Source organism: Malus sylvestris, chromosome 13 (genome assembly GCF_916048215.2).
Source record: "Malus sylvestris chromosome 13, drMalSylv7.2, whole genome shotgun sequence".
Lineage (NCBI taxonomy): Eukaryota > Viridiplantae > Streptophyta > Magnoliopsida > Rosales > Rosaceae > Malus > Malus sylvestris.
Genome location: NC_062272.1, coordinates 41,402,470 through 41,429,626, shown reverse-complemented (window position 1 = coordinate 41,429,626; position 27,157 = coordinate 41,402,470). Strand labels below are relative to the sequence as shown.

The 27,157-nt window shown below is 38.4% G+C and overlaps 1 protein-coding gene and 1 non-coding gene across 2 annotated transcripts; one reads left to right on the top strand and one right to left on the bottom strand.

Moving 5' to 3' along the window:
* Window positions 1-20,800: 20,800 nt before the first annotated feature.
* LOC126595492 (uncharacterized) lies at window positions 20,801-21,910 on the top strand. Its single transcript, XM_050261768.1, has one exon. It carries the CDS (start codon window positions 20,801-20,803, stop codon window positions 21,908-21,910), a length of 1,110 nt encoding a protein of 369 aa, XP_050117725.1.
* On the bottom strand, window positions 21,188-21,292 carry LOC126598248 (small nucleolar RNA R71). Its single transcript, XR_007614762.1, has one exon. It is a non-coding gene; the product is annotated as a small nucleolar RNA R71 (small nucleolar RNA).
* Window positions 21,911-27,157: the final 5,247 nt, after the last annotated feature.

Below are 27,157 nucleotides of genomic sequence, written 5' to 3'. Positions count from 1 at the left end.
TCACACTTTTACAACGATTGTAAAACATAGTTACTAGTATGGAATCAAGCATTCAAGTAGAAGAACCAACTATTTTGAACTATTCAAGAACAATTTACAACACCTTCGAAAAGTGTGTTCTTGACACTTGCAAGACATTTCTTGCAAATACCCCTTCCAATGTCCATCCTTTCATAAAGAAAGTTTGTTCTCTTGGAGTTAATTTTATCTTCTTTATTTGACTTCTCCTTTCACTACAATAGTCATGGTCCCTAAACTCCCACTATCTCTCTTGAAACTTATTTCAATTGTGTTATACACATCAAACATTTTGGAGAGCATGTGTTTATTGTTCACTACATAGTTTACAATAAACTTAGTGAACCATTAGGATAGGGACATAAAGGTGAAGTCCTAGCCTAGTTTCCGTCTCGTTAAGTGGTTTAACACTTCAACACTCAATAATTCAAAATCATCATAAGTCCATGTTGATAGACTATTTTTGTCAAACAACCATTATGTTCTAAACATAATTACAAACTTTCAAGAGTTGTTCAAGGCAACTCTCATTTCTTCATACAACAATTTGTAAGTGAAGAATCATGGCACATAAAGTGTCCATGCCTTTGTGCTTACTTCTAAAGTTCCTTGTTCATGTAACAAAGAAACAAGCACTAATGTTTGCATTTAACTAAGAGTTGTTCAAAGCAACTCTTATTTCTTCATACAACAAATTGTAATTGAAGAATTATGACATTAAAAGTGTTATCCTCTTTATGATAGACTTTTTCTAACATATTCTTCTAATAATACATTATCAATGGGAAGATTGTGAGGATGAGACTACTTAGGTACATTTACAAGCCATTAAAGACAATCTATGGTTTTGTAGTACCAAGTCCGGAAACTAAAGCTTTCGGCTTTTATTTGTCAAGTGTTGGATAGCGTTTGCAAATATATTGGTAAATAAATACATAACGAATATAAATTGATTGATTTTAAGCAATTTGATCCGGGTCTTTAAATCAAATAGCACCACCCACTATTTTTGGCAAATTCCATATCCCTCATTGGAATTCGAGACTTTTGGAGGAAACTCTTAGTAGGGTATGGGAGACTCACTACTACCAAGCCCACCTCACAATGATATGATGTTGGCTAGCATTAATAACAATGAGAGAGTACGCTTACTCATTTGCATCTCTTGCAAGTACCCATCTTATTTGGCCTCTAGAGAATGTTACCTCACAATGATATGATGTTGGCTCCATTGCACTTAGTTAAGTCATTCCCACCATGCAAGTTCGGGTAGGGGTTCAAGAACAACCTCACAATGATATGATGTTGATCATTCTCGTTGCCTACGCTTCACAACATCAAGTATGCATATAACTCCTCTTGAGTGTAAGCACGCACTTTGTACTCCCCCATGATAGGGTGAAGCCGGTGCACGAGTCACAAACTATCGGAGCCTACCACGGTGGAAGGCCACGAAAGAGTGTTCAAAGCACTCTCACGCTTATCAACTTAATAATGGTTTGGTTGAGGGTTTTTAGGTCTCATCACATATAAATATTCATTTTAATCTTTATTAAAACAATTTTGGTCCTATTACAACTATTGGCAGTGGCGGAGGCAATTAAGGACTATAGTAGTCCTAGGCCTACTCTCACTTAAAAAATAAGATTAGTACACCTATTTCTGTTGCTTTGCAGCCCTTCTCAACAACAATTCAATCATTATCTATTTTTCATCTCATAGATACCATCCCGAAAATAAGTATATATTTTAAATGGTCGTTTATTACAAAGAGTAGTGTTATCTGCATACATTTTTTTATCTTTAACACACTCTTGTTAATTTATGACATTCGATATTCAATTCATTCAATCAAACGATCGCAAATTGAGAGGGTGTATGGAAAGCAAAAAGAGGTGTGTGGATAACACAACCCTCTCACAAATCAATAACATTAAATTAAAACCCATCATTCACTTTTAATTAAAATAAAATCGTCTTTCACTTATGCACGGGGAGAGTTTTTACCTTTTCTTATTGAATTTCATATATTTAGCCATTCTAAATCCCAAATTTATTGAATAAAGAACAAAAAGGTTTGTAATACTCTATTATTCACTATAAAACATTTGTTTCTATTATATCTCACCTCTTACTTGAGTTTTAGGGTTTGCAAAGATTTTCGTACTTCTCTCTATTCAGTTTAATAATTATTTAATTACTATAGATGACATTATGCAACTGTTTCATTGCAATTCGTCAATAATAATTTTGATTACTATGGATAGATAAAATTATCTATGCATATGTTAAGTTTGACTACTTAATTATTTGGATAAATATTATGATGTTTTGCATTAGTAATTTTATAACCACTATTCGTTTTTTCTTCTTCTATACTTGTTTGAGGCCCCTCCTCACAAGAAATCTTGGCTCCGCCACTGACTATTGGTCCATTTGATTGTTTTAGTTGTATATAATACTCCCACTATGCTTATAAAACGGTTTTTAAAGCAAGAGTATATGATACTACTAACATAAACTTTGCATTCATTTGATGGACTATATAGTTGCCTTAGGGCCTTAGGATGACTATGAACCTTTGTTTAGATTCAACACGAGCCTAGTGTTGAATCTCAGTCTAGGGATGGTGATTGATTTTAGTTACGCATTTAATCACATTAAGGCGTGTTGTCTTAGGGGCGTTGGACCCTCTACTCCATTTTCATGCATATCAAATAAAACAAGAAAGGAGTACTTCAAAGTAAAGATGAGCTTATGCTCTTTACAACATTTTAATAATACAAATTACTTTAAAGTAAAGATGAGCTTATGCTCTTTACAACATGAATATGAGAACTCTTCGTTGATCGTGTTCAGTGAACTCATTCTCTATTGAGCACCTACGTACTTGTCTTGATGTCACACACACCAATGACTCGAGACTAGTCACTCTCCCTGAGAGAAGACACAGCACGTACTGATCTTAACGGACTGTCAATGCCCAATTGGCAATCCTATGATCAGGAACGTTTAGGATATGTATACGAAAGAATGGTCTCATGAATCTAACTTCTTTAGATTGCATTCTCCCAATCACATATTCCTTGGACTTATCGTTTAAGCATATAACATGTATATGAGATGACTCAAACAATAACCTTTTGCCCTTTATATTTAAACTACATTAGTTTAACTTGTGAAATGTTCGTAAAGTATCATCATATGATTGGTTTTAGGGCACATTTCCAACACTCACATGTGAGTGGCAACCTTGCAATTAACACAAGTTTGCTACCACTCACCCTATGGCTGGTTTTGACTTTGTATTTGGGTTAATTTCCATTTAGTTTTAGTTGTTACAAAACTAAAACTCAATGGGCCTTGTGGACCAAAACCCTTTTGGGCCTCGAAACCCAAAACCAACTTGAAAGCCCAATACGAACCTCTCGTAAGATTAATTAATTAATTAATTAATCTTGACCATTCTCAATTAAACTGTTTAATTGCTTGTCCATCTCATTTATATCTTCACATTGTATGATCCATTAGGCTCCAATTAGCGAGGCAGTGGGTGATTGTTACTCTTAACGATCGATTGTGAATTGAAACTACATTTCAATTCTCCCTTTGATGAAGATTAGTGTTTGCTAATCTTCAGGGCTTCCACAAACCATGAGTGACACCTAGCAGTATGTCATGGCTACCCAAGCTAAGTAGAAGTGGTTGGAGAACCTATCCAGTTACAATTACAATGCAATACGGTCCTTCTCTAATACAATACTCTTAATCACATTGTTTGAGGGATAGTTTGTTTCATGTCTACTATCCAATGTGATACTTCTCTATATGATTCAATTGAATATGATTTGGAACAAACTTCCTAAGTATGTTCGAACTCTCTTTTGATCAAGGACCTAAGTCATAGGTGCCCTAAACCCTCAAGTCAAAGGACTACTTTGCATGTTGCAACTTACAAGTTCTTACATGACATGTATGTTCGAACTCTCTTTTGATCATAGTTCAGTGTACTCGATTACCATTTTGAGCACCTATGTGTTTGTCTCAATGTCCAACACTAAATGACTTGAGACTAGTCATACTCACGCTTGAGTTAACATAACACATAATAACCTTAACGGATTGTCAATGCCCAATTGGCAATCCTATGGCTAGGAACATTTTAGGAATGAACATAAGAGAAAGGTCTCGTTAATCTAACTTACCTAGATCACTTCTCTCTTAGATTAAATACATTCCTTGGATTCCCTTATTGCTTAAACACATAATACAATAAATAGTGATTAACAATAAGCTTTGCCCTTCACTAAACATATAATAGTTTAACACAATAAGTATTCCAAAAGTGATTACATCAAATGAGTGGCTTTGTGGGCATACTTCAAACAGGATTCAATAAATATATAAATATAAAACTAAAAAAGAATTTGAATCTAAGCCGTTGGATCAACCAACGGCTTGTTGATTCCATCCGTCCGATCAAAAGAGTCGTTGGCTCGCCTAGGGAATGTGGCCGACATGCCCACATGGGTGGGGCCTAGTCGGTTTGAGTGCTTACACGTCGCACATGCCTGGCGAGTGGGTGGGGGGCGTCGCACGCATCTGGGTCACAACCGCCCAGTTTCAGTCACGTTGTGCAAAACAGTTGAAAATGGTTAAAAACCCAACAAGATAAGTATTAAACAACAGATCTACTTTATGTAAGTACAAACAAAAGAGACTCAGGCAAGATTTAACCTTGTCGGGCAAGGTTCAACTTCTTGCAACCACCTCTCTTTAGGTTTACAGGGGTTTGTAGATTCTGGGGAACAAAATGTAAATAGGTTTTACTAGAGGGAATTGATGCTACGACATTGGGGATAGGTAGCAGAGCTTCAAAACTTGACAAAAGATGACTTTCTATAGGGAATCTATGACTAAAAGGGGAAATCTGGACAAAATATAGCTTTGCCAAGCTTTTCCTTTAGATGATGGCTTTCCGAGGATGATGAGTCACCAATTATTTACCAACCATGCCCTTAAAAAGTGCTTTTTGCTGGAGATAAGCTGCCATCTGTTGCCCATCACTTCCAACATACGCATATGGTATATGCCTTGTTCAAATGATTTTCAAATTCTTCTTGGGCCACTGGATTTGTCCAAGCCCAACCTCTGGTTTGCTTTTGTGTTCTTGGGCCTCCATCGTTACAAAGCCAGTGTCAAATATGAACCCAAACACACCCCTTTTTAATTTGTATCATTTGATCTTCTTCAATTTATTTGATCCGACAGGCGAAAATTGAGAGAGTGTGTAGCAAATAAAAAGGGGCGTGTGGATAGCACCACCCTAAATTATAATAACCTAACTTAGCAATAAACAGGAAATAATCCTAAATGTACTAGGCATAGGAAAGTTGTTTGTACCATACTTAGGGCTTCCGTATTTAGATCTCGTATAAATACTCGGGGGACTCAAATGTAATTATGAAATAAAGGAAGGGGAAAATATGTAATAAGTGAGGAGCCCTTATTCTATAAAAGGACTCCTCACTCTGCTCATTAAGGGAGGCCATTTCTTAGGCCATTGGAAGAGTTCTCTCACCCTCAGAAGCTCTCTCCCTCACTCCTTTCACCTCTCAGAGAAATAAAATATCAGTGTGGACGTAGCCCAAACCTTGGGGTGAACCACGATACATCTTGTGTTATTTACATTTATGCAGATTCACGGTCGGATTTACGTTGTTCCAAGACCCCTCCAGTTTTGTGCATCAACATTTGGCACCGTCTATGGGAATCAACATAAAAAGTTATGTCGATTCCCTCTCAATTTTTCACCTCCATCGTGAATCTGCAGAAACCCAAGAACCAAACACCTATAGAGTCACTGCAAAACCCATCTCTCAAAAATGCAGAAATGAAAGCTTCTAAACTCAACCACAGTTTCTTCTCTCTCCTATCTCTGTCTTGCTCTCCTTCTCTTTCTTTCTCTCTTTCTCTCTCTCTCTCTCTCTCTCTCTCTCTCTCTCTCTTTCTCCATTTCTGTTTGGCTTCTGTGGTGGCATTCTGAGATCTGGTGGTGGGATCCAATGATCAGAGGGAAAAATGGCAGACCCGAAACCCGACACACCCTTGATCCCACCATCATCGTCATCACCATCCTCGTCAAGAAACCTCCCCAACTTCAAAAATTCAGTTAAACTAAAATATATGAAGCTTGGGTACCATATTCTCATCACCCATGGAATGTACCTCTTTCTTTCCCCTCTTGCAATTGTTATCGCTGTCCAAATTTCAACATTTTCTCTCAATGATCTTTATGATCTTTGGGAGCATCTCTAGTACAACCTGATTTCAATGATTATCTGCTCGACTCTCCTTGTTTTCTATCCACCGTGTGCTTTGTCACCCGCCCTCACCCGGTGTACCTTGTTAACTTTTCGTGCTACAAGCTTGAAGAATCTCGAAAATGCACGAAAACAGGGATGGAGAAGCAGAGAATCTGCAAGATCTACAACAAGTGGTTCTCCAATGGAAAAGTGATAGAGGGTCACATGAGATCCCACCTCGCCAAGTTTCCTCTCCCTCCAAAGCCGCAATCGCCGCCGCAGCAGCAGCATCACCAACTCAGTGACTCGCCCGATTTGTCGTCCCTTCCATTTCGACTTCAAACAGGGCCATGCATTCTTCTCTGGATTCAACCATGGTCCACGATGGCGAAGACAGCAATAACAAGTCCCACCTGCGAAACCCAACTCATAAAAGATCCAAGCGACGCCGCAAAACGATTGGGAAATCGTCGCTGACACTGCCAGCCGAGCCAAAACAGACAGGGATGGAGGATCGAAGCCTGATGCTCCACCAACGAAGCCCGCGTCGTCTCTCTCTGCCTCCCCTTCCTCAACCTTCGCATAGTGTTCTGAAGCTTGTGTTTGTCAGGGAACGACTGCGATTGAGAGAGCCGTGAAGAGGGAGGAGGAGGAATTTGATGGTGAGCTGCAAGTAGATAGAAAAAAAAAAGGCGTGAAGAGATCGTTGTCGTCCTTGTCATCCAGCGGAGGAGGAGGTGGCGCAATGAGACAGTGTCAGGTGGACAGGTGCACAGCTGATTTGAGTGACGAAAAACAGTATCATAGAAAGCATAAGGTTTGTGCTTGTCTCTAGCCTCCACCAAAGGTTTTGCCAACAATGCAACGTAAAAATGAGGAGTAAGAATGGATGGGCACGACCAGGCTGTCCAAGAAAAGCTCTCTCTTTTCTTTCACAGATTCCCCAAAGTCTCTTTTCCTTTACAGAAAAGAAAAAGGAGGAGTAAGAATGGATGGGCATGACCAGGCTGTCCAAGAAAAGCAAGTGGGTTTGCAAGCAAAAGATACCTTACAAAGCAACATGGGTGGACAGAGAATGAGTGGAGAGATCAAGAAAAGTAGAAAGCAAAAGAAAATAAAAAGAAGCATATATAATTGCGGTGGTGATGGCATGCAGAAAAAAAGAATTATGGGCGTGACCCATTGAGCAGAAGGTCGGGTTTATTTTTTAATGATGTAATTTATTTTTCACATCTTTCGGAGACATCTGTATAAACCCCATTAGAGGGTAATAATAAAAAATAAAAAAATAAAAAAAATAAAAAAAACGGCAAGCCCAAAATAATGGGATGCAATGTCGTGTGGAGGGCAAAGGCCCATATGCCCAAAAGAGCCAAGCCTTATGACTCCAAATGTATTCGGCACCCTGCCGCTATTATCACCAACCAGGTGATCAAAAGTATGCCCAGTACTCCTAAAATTATTCAGCAGCCTGCCGCTATTACCACCAACCAGGTGATCAAAAGTACACCTAGTACTCCAAAATTATTTGGCAGCCTACCGCTATTACCACCAACCAGGTGATCAAAAGTATATCTAGTACTCCAAAATTATACATGAGCATCACTCATCATACATAAACATTTCATGGGCATCACTCATGTCAATCATACATAAACATTCATGACCATCATTCATGTCAACATTCATGAGCATCACTCATGTCAACATCCATGAGCATTACTCATGTCAATCAACATAAACATTCATGAGCATCACTCATGTCAATCAGCTTCAAAAGCTTCTTTTACAGAGCTCTAGCTTCAAAAGCTTCATTTACAAAAGCTCCAGCTTCAAAAGCTTCATTTACAGAGCTCTAGCTTCAAAAGCTTCATTTACAGAGCTCTAGCTTCAAAGCTTCAACTTGCAAAGCTTCACCTACAAAGCTTTAGTGCAGGGTATATAAATACCGCCTCCGAACAACCGCCACTTCGGCCTATACATGGATTCAATTTGAAGTCTCCAGCCAACAAACTCTATTGATCGAAGACTTGGGGGACTACATTATGTACCATATATTAGGCCTCAACTAGGCCTCATGAAAAATACTTGGGGGACTTAGCCCATTATTTATGTATTGAGGAGCGAGCCCTTATTTTATAAAAGGGACTCCCTCACCTTCATTAGAGAGCATCGCCGCCAGCTGAACAACCGCCTCGCCACGAGCATCACTCCTAACCTATTATTCATGTACTGAGGAGCAAGCCCTTATTTTATAAAAGGGACTCCCTCACCTTCATTAGAGAGCATCGTCGCCAGCTGAGCAACCACCTCGCCGTGAGCATCACTCTTAGCCCATCACTTATGTATTGAGAAGCGAGCCTTTATTCTATAAAAGGGACTCCCTCACCTTCAACGTCACAAGCCAAGCCAACCAAGGCAACATAAACCACAAGCAGAGCAGCCTCGCAACTTGTGCTACTTCTAGTTTAGCATCATTTCAGATTGAGCACCGCCTCATATCGAGTATTAGTTCAAGACAACATCTAGTTACTTCGGCCCACACATGGACTGAGTTTCAAGTCTCCAGCCAAAAGACTCTCTTGAGTGAAGACTTGGGGGACTACTGTTTGTACCATACTTAGAGCCTCCGTATTTAGATCTCGTATAAATACTCGGGGGACTCAAATGTAATTATGAAATAAAGGAAGGGGCAAATATGTAATAAGTGAGGAGCCCTTATTCTATAAAATGACTCCTCACTCTCCTCATTAAGGGAGGCCATTTCTTAGGCCATGGGAAGAGTTCTCTCACCCTCAGAAGCTCTCTCCCTCACTCCCCTCACCTCTCAGAGAAATACAATATCAGTATGGACGTAGCCCAAACCTTGGGGTGAACCACGATACATCTTGTGTTATTTACATTCATGCATATTCATGGTCAGATTTACGTTGTTCCAAGACCCCTCCGGTTTTGTGCATCAACAAAAGTAATAACTCGATTACAATCAGGAGAGGAAATAATGTAGGAAACTAAATTAAAATATTCTTAGGATATTATTCTGCATCTTAAGTCACTTGTGATACTTTACTTTGTTGCCAAGTCAAATAATTGAATATCCTTGCAATTATACTTAAGAGTTAAAAGGGTTGCTCCCAAGAGGGTATGTCAGAATATACAATATCAGGATTAGAAGTGGCTATATCTCTTCTCATTTATATTTTGAAATCAGTTAACATAGCACCTAAAATACGTTTCTACTCTATCATGTCTTTCATTGAACTATTCACTGTGAGAGCAGGATATTAGTTTCGCTGATTATGGTTTTGGCTATTAATAGGGAAACACTGTCTGAAATGTATAATAAGCCATTGGAAGACCCATTCATTAAGTGATGTCTGGAGATCATCGACTTAGACAAAAAACATGATTCTGAATGCAGTGGAGTGGAATACTAAAAGCAAAAGACGTTTGGTCTAAAGTCTTTCCAAAACCTCGAAGACGTTGGCTTCCAACTGGTTGCTTGGTGAGGAAATGTTCGGCATTTTGTTTTATTTATTTATATTCCCTAACGAACTTGTAGCATTGATGTTGTCTTTGAACATCCAGAAACTGCTTCAAGTTTTACATGGAGTGCTACCAAAGATGTCTTTAATTGCTTGATGTAGAAGTACTTGGTGAAAGAGCTCCATTGGCTTCAACCAAGGTACAATAACCGAGCTTTATCGTACTTCTTAGGTTGTTTGACACTGTCTTAACTTTCTATACTAGTTTGACACTTTGATCCTTTCTATCTACAGAAAGATGGCAGCATCTCGGATTATAACAGTTATCTGGATCCAAGGGTATGCTAGTATTATGATTTCACTTTGATATGTCATGGTTTCAGGCCATAATAAATTGTCCCAGTTGCACGCACTACAAGACATTAGGTAGAGGGATTTGAAATGATTAAGATGCTATGCACTTTGAGGGATTTACAAATGACTACTTAAAAGGAGTAATTTGAAAATCCTTTGTATAGTACTATAGTTGCTTTATACTGCTCGTGTAGTGCATTTTCAGTCCCTTTATTTAACATCGTTTTGTTATTTGCGTTTATTTTCAGTCCCTCTATAGTGGCTTTATAATGCTCATTGTTTTGTTATCTACGTTTATATAGTATGGGTTGTTGGATGCAATATTTTTTGGTTGATTCAATTCATTCATATGGAATCCGGATCCTCTTTGTGAGGATCCCGGGGATCCGTCAATCTTATCAATTCATCATACCTCGTGTGGTTAAAAATTATTTTAAATATTTTTATTTAAAATTAAACATAAACAGTACTTATAAAAACTGACCGCATGATATACGATGAACAAACATAATTAATGGATCCTCAGAATCCTCACCAAAAGGATCCGGAGAGGATCCTGTTGGATTCATATGCAACATATTTTGTTTATACTATGTAGTAGGTGCCATAAATTTTTATGTTGTTATACTTTTTGTTATATTATGCACCCATATATATTAGTGGGCATAATATTTTTTTTTTTGTTTATATTATGCAACCATGTCTATAAATGGGTACAAAATTTTTGTTCCTATATGTACAATTTTTTTTTTTGGTCATAGAATGTATCCATATGCATTTTTGGGTATGTTACTATTAAGGTTACTTAAAATTGTTTTCAACACTGGGTACATTCGTTTGACATTTATCGTTAAAAACTTATATTGCTTCTTATCCATTTATTCAATAAAATTTTGGAAGTATTTTCTTTTTATTGGCGTAGCCGTTTCTAATTTCTATGCCATAAAATGTAGAATTTGGTGAGGTGCACAAAGTTAACTTTGATAAAATATTGAAAACCATTAGGGTGAGTTGGTTGCACCGGACTGTCTCGGACTGGACTAGTTGCACGAACTAAGCTGGACTGGCTTAGACTAGACTAAGTTAGACTAGCTTAGTGAAGAGTTCAGTGCAGTGTCGGACTAAGAAGCAGGATAATGAAAACAGTACTTTTCACCAGATTTGTGTTTGCTTAGACTAGGACTACATTATTGTTCTATTTTCATAGCTCCAACTACCTGTGCCCAATGCCCAAATTTTTGCCATGTATATTACGAATCTTAAAAAAAGAGGACAATTGTTTTGTTTTTAGTACCAACTAATAGAATTGGTGACACACCTCGATTCTAAAATCAAGGCGTGCTAGCCGTCACGTGAGTGCGACATAACCAAAAGTGCGACGCGGAAGCAGTAGATAAGAGAAATACGAAGAAATAAAAACCAAATACTAGCAATAAAATCCAACTAACAAGCTAGAGTAAGTTTAAGTATGAAACACAGATATTCAGAGCATAAGTACTAGGTGCAGTCAAGTAGGACCATAACTAAATTACAACACCCGTAGGTGAGTCCTACATATATGTAGTCTGTCAGTACGCCGTGGGAATCCTTGTGGGCCACCAATGCTGCTATCTAGAACCTGGAGAGGCGCAAAACAAAATTGAGTGGGTCAGTAAAACCAAAGTTTTACTAAAACATTTCAAATAATAACATTTCTAACTCCTCGCTATAAAACCTGTATACTTTCCCAGAAAATAACATAATATGCATATACTTCTTCAAATATCTCAACTCACCAATCTTTATCAAAACCCAGAAAATATGCCATGCCATAAATGTCAATAACAGATTAAGAATGCATCAATATAACAGGTGACATAATGAATCAACCAGAGACCCTGCAGTTGGTCCTGTACGGTTAATTCCATAGCTCAATATCCAAACCAACCTGAGTCCCCACGGTGACCTGTACGGCACTACTCTGCACATAAGTCGGAACTACCTGAAGTAGTCTGTACGACAAGAATGGTGTAATAATACGCTCTAGTGCTTCTCTCATCAATCATCTGTGCACATAATCTAAGGTCAGGTCACCTACCAGTCGGAACCACATCTAGTGCTTCTCTCATCAATCATCTGTGCACTAACAACAGGGGTGCAGGTTATGAGCTCTCAACACAATTCACATTACAATAATTCATATGAATAACATAAAACTCACCTGATACTCACATGTGCGTCCACAGCACCATTTCATATATATATGCATCAATTACTAATTCATATAATTCATAATATGCATGCATGGCATTTTAAAAAGATACTTTCATTTAAATTCAATTTCTGGGAAATTCAGTAGTATATAGGTAATAACAGAAAATAACTGCCCACTCACTGATAGGTTGAAGGGTCGTAACCCCCATGACATCCTTGAATGCACTCGTCCTCGGGATAGGTATCACCTATATGCGAAACAACTATAAAAACGTTATTTAAAGCACATAACTGACAATACGTAATAACTGTTGGAAATGTGCCCTAAAGCCAATCATATGATGATACTTTACGGACATTTCACATGTTAAACTAATCTAGTTTAAATATAAAGGGCAAATATTATTGTTTAAGCCGTCTCATATAAATGTTATATGCTTAAACGATAAGTCCAAGGAATATGTGATTGGGAGAATACGATCTAAAGAAGTTAGATTCATGAGACCATTCTTTCGTAGACACATCCTAAACGTTCCTGATCATAGGATTGCCAATTGGGCATTGACAGTCCATTAAGATCAGTATGTGATGTGTCTTCTCTCAGGGAGAGTGACTAGTCTCGAGTCATTGGTGTGTGTGACATCAAGACAAGTACGTAGGTGCTTAATAGAGAATGAGTTCACTGAACACGATCAACGAAGAGTTCTCATATTCATGTCACATGAGAACTCATGGTTGGGATAATGCAAAGTAGTCATTTGACCTGAGGCATCACGTTTGTCTTGTGGTTAAGTCCTTGATCTTTGATTATGTCAAAGTCACCCCATCCGCGGGTGTCCACGGCATCGTTGGGGTTAAGCCACTTAGCTATGGAGGCAAGTGAATGCGCAACAAGGGATCTCTAACCTTCAAACCGTTTGGGGGAGAATACTCTATGATATGATTTAGAACCTCTGGACAGAGTATGAATGAGATTTAGAAAAGTCGTTCTAAATCACATTCAAGGTAATCATATAAGCACACGAATCACATTCGATAGTAGACATGAATAAACTATCAAACCAAGCAATGTGGTCAAGAGTATTGTATTAGAGAAAGACCGTATTGCATTTGTAATCCTAAACTGAATAGGTTCTCTACCTCTTCTGATTAGCTTGGGTAACCATGATATGCTGCTAGGTGTCACTCTTGGTTTGTGGAAGCCCTAAACGTGTATAAACACTAAAGGGAGAATTGAAAGTAAGTTTCAATTCACAATCGATTTGAAAGAGTTTTAATCGCCCACTGCCTCGCTAAAAGGAACCTAATGGATCGTACACCGTGTAAGGTAGAGGTTGAAGAAACAACGGAGATGAGTAAGAATAATTAAATGGTTTAATTATTTATGGCAAGGATTAATTAATATGTTAATTAATCAAACGAATAAGTTTGTTAAAGACCTCGGGATAGTTTTGGACCTTAAGGCCCAATGGGCTTCGAACGTCAAAGCCCATGGACTTAAGTTGTATGACAACTTAATGAATAAAGATTCACAAGGGCCCAAAAGCCCAAATCCCTTAAAGTGGCCGGCCATGTTAGAAGAATGGCTTTTTGGTTCTTTAGGTCACTTATTTGAAGGGACTATATAAAGGACTTTATAGCCTAAATTCATTAAGGGTTTTCTTTTAGGAAATTGGAGAGAACACAATGCTCTCCTTTCTCTCTAAAGAGGCCGGCCCCCTTGGAGGGTGTATCTAGCAATCCCACTACTCCAAGGTCGCTCATTTCTTCATCAATCTTACCTTGGTGTGGAGACTTAGAGGTTCTCAATTTTGGGAACTTGGAGAAACCTTTTCATCCATCCAAATCCATAGATTTAAGATGAAAGGAATGAAGGCCCTCTCTTTGGGTGATTAGCCTTTGCTTATGCAAAGAGGAATCTACAAAGGTATATATTTCTCAACTCACTTAGATTTGAGTTGAGTCATGGTTCACCAATCTACTAGGCTTTGAATTTCATGGTTAATGTTTTGATTTTGAATGCATGCAAGCATGATTCCGCCTTTTAATTGTGAAATGCATGCTATAGATGTTATTCAAATGAACATGTTTTCACAAAATCATCCTTCAATAACTTCTCATACGATGCTCAATTTGGGTATATGAATATATCACAGTGACCTACTCGATGTCGCGAACATCGAGGTATTTTAGAAAAACATTTCGAGGCTGCATGCACCCCCACGCGCCGGGAGGGGCATGGACCCACGCGCGTCACCTTCTTCCTCCAGTCCCCGGACTGGTTTTGCCGGTCATCTAAAAACTGGAGATTTTTCAATCTCCTTGTTCTCCATCATTTCGCAACCATTTTTCACGCATTTTATATCAAAATGAAGCCCTAAGCATGTAGAATCACGTTGTACTAGTTTAAGACTCTAAAAATGACGAAATCTCACCGGAGAAATTCCAAGAAAACCGGCCAACTTCAAACTCAGTGATCCCAACGTCCAAAACCTTCAAACTAAGCACTCCGAGCTTCCTTAGGACCTCACTAAGCTCACTGTAAGCTTAGAATTCCCTGAAAATCAACAATTCACGTATGCATGAACAGTACTCAAATCGGACCTCGAGTTTTCAACGTGATATTGAGGGTTCTAAGTTCTAAAAATTGCACCATTCGAATCAGGAGGTTGAAAGGATGAAGAACCTCACCTTTTTGACGTTGATCCGTGAAGATTGGAGGGTTTTGTGCTTTGGTCCGTACGGTTTCGAGAGGAAGAGAGAGAATTGCGAGGGAGGAGAGAGAGAGCACGGGGGAGAGAAAGAGAAGGTGTCCCGTGTGTGTGTGTGTGGTCCATCCCAAAACAAGTCCAAACTTTCATTCCCTAACCACACAAATTGCTAATAACTTTTAATCCATTTTAATTTTCCAAACTTAGGAAAATATGTATTATTCACTAACAAGTCACACATATACCTTAGTAACTGTCAAGGGTATTTTCGTCATTTCATAGCCTCGATAAATAGAATCACAGGACGGGTTGTGACAATCTTCCCCCCTTATAGAATTTCGTCCTTGAAATTCATGCAACCAAACAAGCCATTAATATTCATAAAACAACCTCGGATACATCTCTCTCATTTGATCTTCTGTCTCCCAAGTGGCTTCTTCCACTGAGTGGTTCCTCCACAATACTTTTACCAAGCTCACTGTCTTATTCCTTAGAACCTTGTCTTTCCAATCCAAGATAGTCACTGGTTCCTCATCATACGTCAAATCCAGATTAATCTCCAAAGGTTGAGGAGGAATCACATGTGAAGGATCTGAAACATAATGTCGAAGCATCGAGACATGAAACACATTATGTACCTTCGATAACTCCGGAGGCAACTTCAATCTATAAGCAACTTCACCAATCCTCTCAGTGATCTCATAAGGTCCTATGTACCTAGGACTTAGCTTGCCTTTCTTTCCAAACCGCACTACACCTCTCCAAGGTGACAATTTCAAGAATACCAAATTACCCACATCATATACTCGATCAGTAGCATGTCTATCTGCTAAACTCTTTTGTCGATCCTGGGCCGCTTTCAGGTTAGACTTAATCACATGAACATTTTGAGTAGTCTCATCCACAATCTATGGGCCTTCTAACACTCTTTCGCCAACCTCTGACCAACACAATGGCGTACGACAAGCTCTACCATAATGTGCCTCAAATGATGATATACCAATGCTCGAATGAAAACTATTATTGTAGGCAAATTCCATCAAGTCTAGGCGATCATGCCAAGAATCACCAAACTGTAACACTGAATATCTCAGCATATCCTCCAACGTCTGAATAGTCCTCTCTGATTGTCCATCGGTTTGAGGATGATAAACAGTGCTGTAAAGGAGTTTCGTACCAAGAGCTTCCTGAAAAGCTACCCAAAACTTAGAAGTCAATCTTGGATCTCGATCAGAAATAATATTCACTGGAACTCCATGATACTTCACAATCTTCGTGATGAACAACTTAGCCAATTTATTCAAGGGATACTTTTCCCTCACTAGAATGAAGTGTGCTGACTTGGTAAGCCGATCTACAACTACCCAAACGCCGTCAAATCCATTTCGTGTACGAGGAAGCTTATACACGAAATCCATAGTTATGTTTTCCCATTTTCACTGAGGAACTGGAAGTGGTTGCATCAGGCCAAAAGGCTTATTTCTTTCTGCTTTGACTTGCTGGCAAACAATACACCTACTTACATATTCTGCAATTTCCCTTTTCATACCTAGCCAATAATAAAATGGTCGAATGGTATGGTACATCTTAGTTCCTCCGGGATGCATCGCATAAGCCGAACAATGTGCTTCATCCAAAATTTCTTTCTTTAGTTCCTCATTATTCGGCACATACATTATGTTCTCCTGCAAAAGCATGCCATCTGATTCTCGAATCCTGAAGTCTTTCTTTTTCCCTTCACTTCTCAATTGAATCATTTCTTGAATGTCATCATCAACCATCTGAGCTTCAAGTACACGATCGACCAAAACTGACCTGACTTGGAAGCTAGCAAGAAAAGCTTCTCTTCGATCTTTGAACTCCAACTTTACTCCAGTAGCTCTCAAATCTGCAAGAAGAGGAACACGACAAGCATACAAAGCATTGAGTCGACCTTGAGGTTTCCTACTCAGTGCATCAGCTACCACATTTGCACGACCCGGATGATACTCAATAGTGCAATCATAATCACTTAACAACTTCATCCACCTTCGCTGACAAAGATTAAGATCATGCTGAGTAAAAAGATACTGAAGACTCTTATGATCTGTGAAGATCTTACACTTCTCACCATAGAGATAATGCCTCCAAATCTTCAAGGCAAAAACAATGGATGCCAACTCAAGATCGTGAGTAGGATAATTCCTTTCATGAATCTTCAACTGTCGAGAAGCATAGGCAATCACTCTATTATGCTGCATTAAAACACATCCCAAACCATTCAAAGATGCGTCGTTGTAAATCTCAAAGTTACCGCTATCATCAGGAAGTACCAATATTGGAGCATGAGTGAGGCAATATTTCAACTGCTGGAAACTTTGCTCACAATTCTCGTCCCAATCAAACTTAACATCCTTCATGGTTAACTTCGTTAGTGGCAACGCAATCATAGAAAAATCTTGAACAAACCGTCGATAGTAACCTACTAGACCAAGAAAACTCCTCACCTCAATGACGGTTCGTGGTTGTTCCCAATTCTCCACTGCTGCTATCTTTTGAGGATCTACTTGAATTCCTTGTGCCGATACTACATGCCCCAAAAATGCCACTTGATTCAACCAAAACTGACATTTACTGAACTTGGCATACAACTGATGCTCCCTCAATTTCTTTAATACCAAGTTAAGATGTCGAATATGATCTGCTTTAGACTTAGAGTATACCAGAATATCATCGATAAAAACAATGACAAACCTATCAAGATATTGCTGGAATACCTCATTCATTAGCCTCATGAAAGATGCAGGTGCATTAGTCAATCCAAATGGCATCACCAAAAACTCATAATGTCCATAACGGGTCCTGAAAGCCGTTTTAGGTACATCTTCATCTTTAATCTTTAACTGATAATAGCTAGATCTCAAATCAATCTTAGAGAACACACACGCACCTTTAAGCTGATCAAATAAATCATCGATACGAGGCAAAGGATAACGGTTTTTAATCGTCACCCGATTCAATTACCTGTAATCAATACATAATCTCAAAGTTCCATCTTTCTTTCTTACAAATAACACCGGAGCTCCCCAAGGTGAAGTACTAGGTTGAATGAAACCTTTATCAGTTAATTCTTGTAATTGAATTTTCAATTCTCTCAATTCAGCTTGAGCCATTCTATATGGAGTCAAAGATATAGGATCCGTACCTGGAAGCAAATCAATCAAAAACTCCACATCTCTGTCTGGCGGCAATCCAGGCAAATCATCTGGGAATACATCAGGATAGTGCCTGACTACTCCAACTTCCTCCACACTGCTAGGAACAACATCATTTAACACCACATGTGCTAAGTATCCTTGACAACCTTTCGATAACAACTTCTTTGCTCTCATGGCAGAAATAACACCATGTCTCACCCCACTGCTTTCACCCACAAAAGTAACCTCTAGTAATCCAGGACGATGAAAAGTAACTGACTTCCCGTAACAATCTATATAGGCACGAATGCAACCAATCTGCCCTTAAAATCACATTAAAATCCATGATATCTAACGGGATAAGATTAGCTGGCATAACTACACCATCTACCATCACTGGACACCCTGGATAAACACTATCAACATAACATTTGTCCCCTCTAGGCATAGCAAACTCTAAATCAAATCCTAAAGGTGTAGGGTGAGGTTGTGTCATTTGAGAAAACGTATGAGAAATCACAGAATGTGTAGCACCACAATCAATCAAAACTCTAGCAAAGTGACCAAGAATATTTAACGTACCTATAATCAAATCTGGATGATTCTGAGCATCTTGTAGTGAGATGTGATTAACACGTCCCTGAGCTTGCTGTCGTCCACCACGACCTCTGTTACCTTGGTTACCTCGTCCCTGAGAAATACGTCCCTATCCTGGCTGATTAGACTGCCTAGATTGTCCTGCACTGCTAGCAGCAACCTCTTCCTGTCGAGGCTTGATGAGTAGATTTTATATTATATTTTTTACCCTAATCTTAGTATATTTTGGTTAATATATTGGAAGAATTTTGATACTTTGAATTGTATTTTCAATATAGGACTTTCGACTTCCTCTGGAGCAAAACAGGATCAAATGGACGAATTTTGGAGTAATTCCAGTTGGAGGACGTTCGTGAGTCACTTAGCTTGATCGTATCAAAATTTGGGATTTTTTCCACCAAGCGGTTATTTTCTGGCGATGAAATAAAGAAGCAGTGCGCAGTGCTAGAAAATGACATTTTTGGGTTTAAATGACGTTTTTGGAGCCCAAGATGACCTCGGATGGGTTCGTGGCCTTCTGGAAAAGTGTTCAAAATATTCCAAACATCAAATCCAGCTATATTGGACCAGTTTTGGAGCAGCTTATGGGCCAAAACGTGGCTGTTCAGATATTAGACGAATTTTACTATTTTTATTTAGGGTTTTTATTAATTTTAGTTTGCTAGGGTTTGTGTGGTGGCTTAGCTAATATATGGCTTAGCCGTCTACAGTTTTAGGAACGCTTTATTTTATGCAATATTGGAGACAGAGAGAAGGGCTAGGGTTTTGAAGATTTTCTACTTGAAGGTATTTTCAATCCTTTTCTTAAGAGATATTTCTATGATTTCAATTATGAATATGCGGAACTAGTTTCTTTTGCTAGGGCGAAGCCTTGAGCCTTAGCATGAATATGTGATTTTTATTTAATTTCTTATGATTGATTGCATGCGTACTTTGAATTGTTAATCATCGGGATAAAAACTATCTAATTGTTTTAATGCCTGATCACCATTAGGATTTTTAGAAAAGTAATTTGATGCAATTTTGGTCGGAAGGTTCCCTGAAATTGACGCTGGCTTCTTGTGATTAATAATTGTAATTTCACTTAGGATGAATATCACATCTTAAGGATTGCATGGTTTTTCAAAAGATTTTCATAAAGCATAAGGAGTTTCCAAGTAGAATATCACATCTTAAGGATTGATCTGAACGTCCGGACGGGTTGCATGTTAGATATACGTTCTATGTTGGAGGTTCCAAGTAGAATATGAATTAGGAAAATCTAACCTTCAAAGTAGCATGTATAGATCATAAGTAATTGGTAAAAATTCTTAGGATTGCTAGGTGATGGTGGAACCCTAGTACTTTCTTAATTTGATTCTCCCAAAACTGTTTTATTTTCTCTCTAGCTCTAATATTGCAGATTGTTTATTTTAATTCATTAATTTCGTTTTTATTTTAATTAGGTTATAAAATCAATCACTTCAATTTCTACTTTACAATAATTAAATGGAATCTGATTAGTTCGAATTATTTAATAATCCCTGTGGAGATGACCTTGCGAGATCCGTTTATACTACAATAACCTTGTGATTCTTGCAAGTAAAATAGGAGATTTAAGCCTGTTCACATGAGTAGTAAAAATCCCTATCAAGAAAATGGCGCCGTTGCCGGGGATTATTTAAAATAATCCCTACGAATCAAATTTTCAATTAGTTATTGCTGTTTATACATATAAAAAAAATATTTAATTTTCGTTTTCATTTCTTTTTACAGATTACAACAGTACAACAGTACAGATTTCAGAAATCTGTGCATGGTCAGCACTCGTTCAACAGTGCAGAAATTGATTCCACTTGATCCAGAACTTGAGCAGAATTTAAGGAGGAAGCGCAGAGAGCAAAATTTGCAGAAGGTTCGTCCTTTGCAGGAGACATTTCTGAAATCAGTCTTTTCTGGGGACCTGCACAACAAAGAAAAAAATGACGTTTGTAATTCCAGAGGCAGGTCTGCCCCTGGGTGATTCACTGACAGCCCATACAACAAATATACCCAGTTGCATTACATATCCGGCAGTGGAGGAAGGGACTGCATTTGAAATAAAACAGCACATGTTGAATATTCTACCTACGTTTCATGGGTTATCATCTGATGATCCTAACATGCACATTGCAGAATTTTTAATGGGGTGTAAAAACATTTTGGTGAGGGGATTTTCAGCCGAATCTATTAAGCTGCGTTTATTTCCATACACTCTAAAAGATCAGGCAAGGAGATGGCTCCTCACACTCCCATCTGGAAGCATTACAACTTGGGCACAACTTAGTGAAAATTTTTTAAACAAGTATTATCCGGCTTCTAAGACCCTTGACATGAGAACTCAGATTTTATCTTTTGCCCAAAAACCAAATGAGGAGTTTCATGAGGCATGGGAGCGGTTTAAGGAGTTGATTAGAAAATGTCCACATTCGGGTATTAACACTACTGATCAAATGCATATATTTTTCAGAGGGTTGAATATGACGACAAAAACTCTTGTCAACGCTTCTTGCGGAGGTTCGTACAAAGATAAAAATGCACAAGAGGCTTGTTTGTTATTTGAAAAAATGGCAGCAGATACTCAGCAGTGGGCAGTTGAGCAGCCACAATCTAGGTCTTTTTTTGAGATGTCAAATGGTTCACCATACGTGTCGGCACAAATTGAAAAAATGGAGAAAAAGCTTGAAAGATTTGATGCAAAATTTGACATGTTATTACAAAGAATTTCGGGTTCACAAGTTGTTGTACAACAGCCTTTACAAGCTGCCTGCAACATTTGCAGCTTGACAAATCATGATTTTTTGAGCTGTCCACATAAAGATGCTTATCCGGAGTTTACAGCGGAGCAGGTTAATTCATTTAATAATTTTCCACGTCCCAGATATGACCCGTATTCTAATTTCTACAACCCAGGTTGGAGAGATCATCCTAATCTAAGGTGGGACAAGGAACAGCACACTAGGCCTCAATTTCAACAGCAGGTACAGCAACCTGCTGCACCTAAGGCTGCTTGGGAGGTTGCAATTGAAAAATTGGCAAATACTACCACTTAAGAAATTCAAAATCTACAGGCAGCAGTGAAAAACATGGAAAAACAAATGGGGCAGATTGCTTTACAGGTTTCAGAAAGAGCTCCGGGTACATTTCCTAGTCAAACAGTACCTAATCCAAGAGGACGAGAAGAATGCAATGCTATACGCACTCTACGGTCTGGCAAAAGTTACAACAACAGACATGAAAATTCTGTTGGGAATTCGCAGGCAGCAGAACTACCCCAAACTAAATCTGCAATTTTTGCAGATTCTGAAATTTCTGCAGATTTTGGGCAGTCCCAAGACAGATCCGAAAATACTGCAGAAGCTTCCACAAAAACTGCAGAACGTGTTTACGAGCCCCCTATGCCTTATCCAGAAAGGTTGAGACCTAAAGCTAAAGATCAACAGTTAACAGATTTTATGAAAACTTTGGCTAAAGTTCAAATTAATCTACCGTTAATTGATGCAATCAAGAACATTCCATCTTATGCCAAATCTTTGAAGGATGTTTGCACAAAGAAAAAGAAGCTTGTTGATTTTGAAAAAGTGATTCTTACAGAACAATGCAGTGCGGTCTTGTTACATAAATTGCCTCTAAAGAAAAAAGATCCAGGGAGTTTTACTATCTCTTGCACCATTGGAAATTGTGATTTTAGTAGTGCTTTAATTGATTTAGGTGCTAGTGTAAACTTAATGCCATATTCTGTTTTCAAACGTTTAGGTGAAGGGGAGCTGAAGCCAACCTCCAGTATTATTCAATTGGCTGACCGTTCAATTACTTACCCTAGAGGAGTCATTGAAGATGTTATTGTGAAGGTTGACAATTTATATTTACCGGCTGATTTTATGGTGTTGGACATGGATGAGGATTTGACAACGCCCATTATTTTGGGCCGCCCATTTCTGGCAACAGCCCGGACTCTTATTGACGTTGAAGCTGGAACATTAACATTCCAGGTTGAAGATCAAACTGTTGTTTTCAAGTTGTTTGAAGCAAGCATACATTCAGGTGACAAGCAAGAATGCATGCGTGTTGATGCATTGGATGGTTTACCAAGTGCCAAGTTTATGAACAGATCATCAACTGACCATCTGTCCATAAAGCCCCCGAATTTAACTCGTGATTGTACAAATCCTAAACCATAGCAGCAAAGGGTGATACATGAAGACCAGCCAATTAACACTTTGAAAAAACATGAAAATTTGCCAAGCAGCCCAAATTTTAAGAAAATACAGCCTGGTAAAAAAGTGTGGTTATTAAGTTCAGATTTCAAGTCATTTCTAGGGAAACAAGAGTCTCGATGGAGAGGCCCTTTTCTGGTTACTAAAGTTTTTCAGAATGGTAATGTGGACATTAAGGCTAAGGGCACAGATTTCTCATTGAAGGTGACCACACATCAACTAAAACCATGCATAGAGAAATTTGGTGTAGGCGAGTCATCAACTTTGAAGGAACCAGTGATCTAGCCACCGAACTTTAGCAACGTCTAGCTACAGACTTAAAATAAAGCGCTAATTGGGAGGCAACCCAATTTTTCTAAACTCTTTCCTAATTTTAATTTTCGTTTGATTTTCTCTTTAATATAAAAAAAAACCGAAAAATTCAAAAAAATGGAAGTTTGCAGGTTGATTTTATTTACCCAGTTTATTTGATTTGATTTTAATTTTTAACGCATATTGGTTAATTGCAGGGTGCGAACGTGGAAAATAAAGCGCGTCCTATGCTGGAATTCTGCACCCAGCAGCAAGTCTAACGTTCACATCAACCACATCTACACTATGCTGGAAATTTAAAGCAGTTAACATAACAATCATTCACAGATGCAAGTTTGGGGGAGATTGTTGCAGATCCAGCACAGAAAAAGAATTTAGAGCAGTTAATTTTCTGCAGCTCAGTTGTGCGATGCATGGAGGAAGCACAATTAAATCACAGATCCATACACCACAGAACTGAGTACAGCTATTATTACCAGATCTACAACAATTCCACTTGCAAGGATACAAAATTTTACCTCCCAGATTCACCGATCTGGGCTCTTGGCAGCTTGTACCGTTTGTCTATTGAAGCTGATCTTTGTCCACCCTTTTCTTTCCCTCGGATCTATCAGTGATCCGCCTATATTGCACAAGAGCACACCAATATGAGACTATGTCGAGACATAGAAAAAAAAATTTTGAAAACCACACAATATTGTGAAAGTCATAGTTTCTGCCGGGATGAGTGTTTATACCTTCAAGGTTGCTAAGTCATGGCTGTTGCGATGTGTCCTGCCTTTTGTCTGATGGATATTCAGTTGAGCATTCTTTCTTTTGGATCGGTCATGGATCCGCTTGTTCTACAAACATACCACACCAGTTTAATTACATGCAGGTATAATGAAGCAACGGTCTCACGGAATGGAATCCATCATGAACGGAGTACAAGAATTTTTACCTTCGCCGGAACCGGATCTGCAGTCTTTGCTGTTGTTCCTCGTCATTGCCGTTGCAGAGCTTTCAAGTCATGGACTTTGGCACATTCCTAATATACACAGACCATGGTGATCAACCAGTACTCAAAGATTAAAAAAAAGAAAAAAAAAAAAAAAAGGACGAGGGCGATGATTACCTTTAAGGGGCGTGTGGTGCTTCATTGTACCATCTTTTCCATGGCAGAGTTGTGGGTGTGGTTGGCTAAGGGTGCGACGGGGCGATATTTTTCATTGTACGAGGAAATGCTGTGAATGAGCGGGTTGCGTAGGTTGAGGAAAATGGACGGTTTGTAAGAAAGAGAGAGCGAAGGCTCTTGAGTTTTTGAGAGAACTGATAACATTTTCTGCTACTAAAGAGAGAGAGAGGTTGAAGGAGTTGTTGTGAAATGGAGGTTTGAATGGATGGCTGAGCTTGAGAGTTTTGCAAAGGGGAAGAGATCCGCGAGAGTCTATTTGGTTTGTCTGAAGATAGAAAAGGTTTTTGCATTTTTGGGAGTACTGAAGGAGAGAGCAGAGATATGGGGTCTGAGAGAAAAAAGAGAGGGAGTAGAGATGAAATGGGGAAATGAGAGAAGACAATAGAGAGATTAAAAACCTTTTCAGATTTTCTAGAGAGAGGACGATGGGCATATGGGGTTGATATTAACCCTTGATTTGGAATCCTATGGAGCTTCTCTTTCCGATGCATGACAAGTGGGCGCATCCTCCTCTTTTAGGCTCCCTAGGACACGGTTTGAAGAGAGGGGAGAGAGCCGTTTGGGCTCTGTGTTTGATGATTGACAGAGACATCAACCTGACGCCAGCTGCACGTCACCTTCCACTTGCATGCCAATTGCATGCCTTTCCAAGAAAGGAATCCAATGTTCCTTTGCGAGTGGGCTGACATACATGCCAGGTGTTCTTCTTTCTTTGATTTTGGTTTTGTTTGTTATTTTATTTTTTTTTATTTTTTTTTTATTTTTTTTATTTTCTCTTATAGTGTTGTCGTTTTTTTTTTTAAAGTGTCCACTAGAGTTTTGTGTTTTATTATTTTGTTCTTTTAGTTTTCTTCTCGTTTCCACACCTTGAGGACAAAGTGTGAAATAAGTTTGGGGGTGGGAAAGTCGATTTTAGTTTTTTATTATTGGGTCAGTTTAAAAATTTTCATTCTTGTTAAGTTAATATCCATAGATTATTTTCAACGTTAGAACAAATGGACATGGTGAAGGTTAATCCCACATTAGAGTCTTTTCTATCTATCGTTGCTTAGACACTAATTCATAAATTATACTTTGAACTTTGCACATCACACCAACATGGTTTGTGGGGAGTGAGATTGAAACACTTGCTTTTAGTCTAAGTTATTTTTAATTTTTAATTTTTGTTTTAAGTAAAGTCAGTTATTATTGTGAAAAAAAGTAATAATTGTCTCACCCGAAGTTTTACCTAGTAACCGGGCCAGTCCTGCCTAATCAGCAGTGATTCTCGCGTCAAACGGTAGAGTTTTGGCATAGGGCAGGGTGGTTAGTTGGTTTCGTAGCCTTTTCAGCTTGGGTTAATAAGTCCTTAGGGGTGTTCTACACCTAGTGCTCTAAAGCCCTAGTGGTTTGGGAGTCATTGACCTAAAGCTCGCTACATGGGTTGGATCGAAAGCTTAAGTGAACCGACATTGCACGACCACTACTGTTACTAAAAAAAAATAATAATAATAAATAAATAAATAAATGTTATACATGAGAAAAAAAAAATTGAAAAAGAAAATGAAAAAAAAAGTTATATTTAAATTTAGTATGTGTGAAAGTGTGAAATAAAGAATGACGAGAGGTAAGAGTTTTAGTCGAGTCTCTTTAACTATGTTGGTTCACTTTACACCAAAGGAAGTTTGTGAATTCTTTTCTAATTGATTCTAAATGGCTTAGACTCTATGGTGGGATTGGTTGGAACTTTTGAAAAAATGTTCTAGTTTTTAAAATTTGCTATGGATTGCAACTTTGAAGGTGAAAATTTTTGTCAGTTAATTTTAGCTAGTTGTTTAGTTTGTTAAGTTTTTATTTTTGTTTGAGTCTTATTTGCTTGAGGACAAGCAAAAAGCTAAGTTTGGGGGTATTTGATGAGTAGATTTTATATTATATATTTTACCCTAATCTTAGTATATTTTGGTTAATATATTGGAAGAATTTTGATACTTTGAATTGTATTTTCAATATAGGACTTTCGACTTCCTCTGGAGCAAAACAGGATCGAATGGACGAATTTTGGAGTAATTCCAGTTGGAGGACGTTCGTGAGTCACTTAGCTTGATCATATCAAAATTTGGGATTTTTTCCACCAAGCGGTTATTTTCTGGCGATGAAATAAAGAAGCAGTGCGCAGTGCTAGAAAATGACGTTTTTGGAGCCCAAGATGACCTCGGATGGGTTCGTGGCCTTCTGGAAAAGTGTTCAGAATATTCCAAACATCAAATCCAGCTATATTGGGCCAGTTTTGGAGCAGCTTATGGGCCAAAACGTGGCTGTTCAGATTTTAGACGAATTTTACTATTTTTATTTAGGGTTTTTATTAGTTGTAGTTTGCTAGGGTTTGTGTGGTGGCTTAGCTAATATATGGCTTAGCCGTCTACAGTTTTAGGAATGCTTTATTTTATGCAATATTGGAGACAGAGAGAAGGGCTAGGGTTTTGAAGATTTTCTACTTGAAGGTGTTTTCTATCCTTTTCTTAAGAGATATTTCTATGATTTCAATTATGAATATGCGGAACTAGTTTCTTTTGCTAGGGCGAAGCCTTGAGCCTTAGCATGAATATGTGATTTTTATT

Excerpts from the sequence above, each read along its gene's own strand:
- LOC126595492 (XM_050261768.1), top strand. The coding sequence starts at position 20,801 with ATGACGTTTGTAATTCCAGAGGCAGGTCTGCCCCTGGGTGATTCACTG.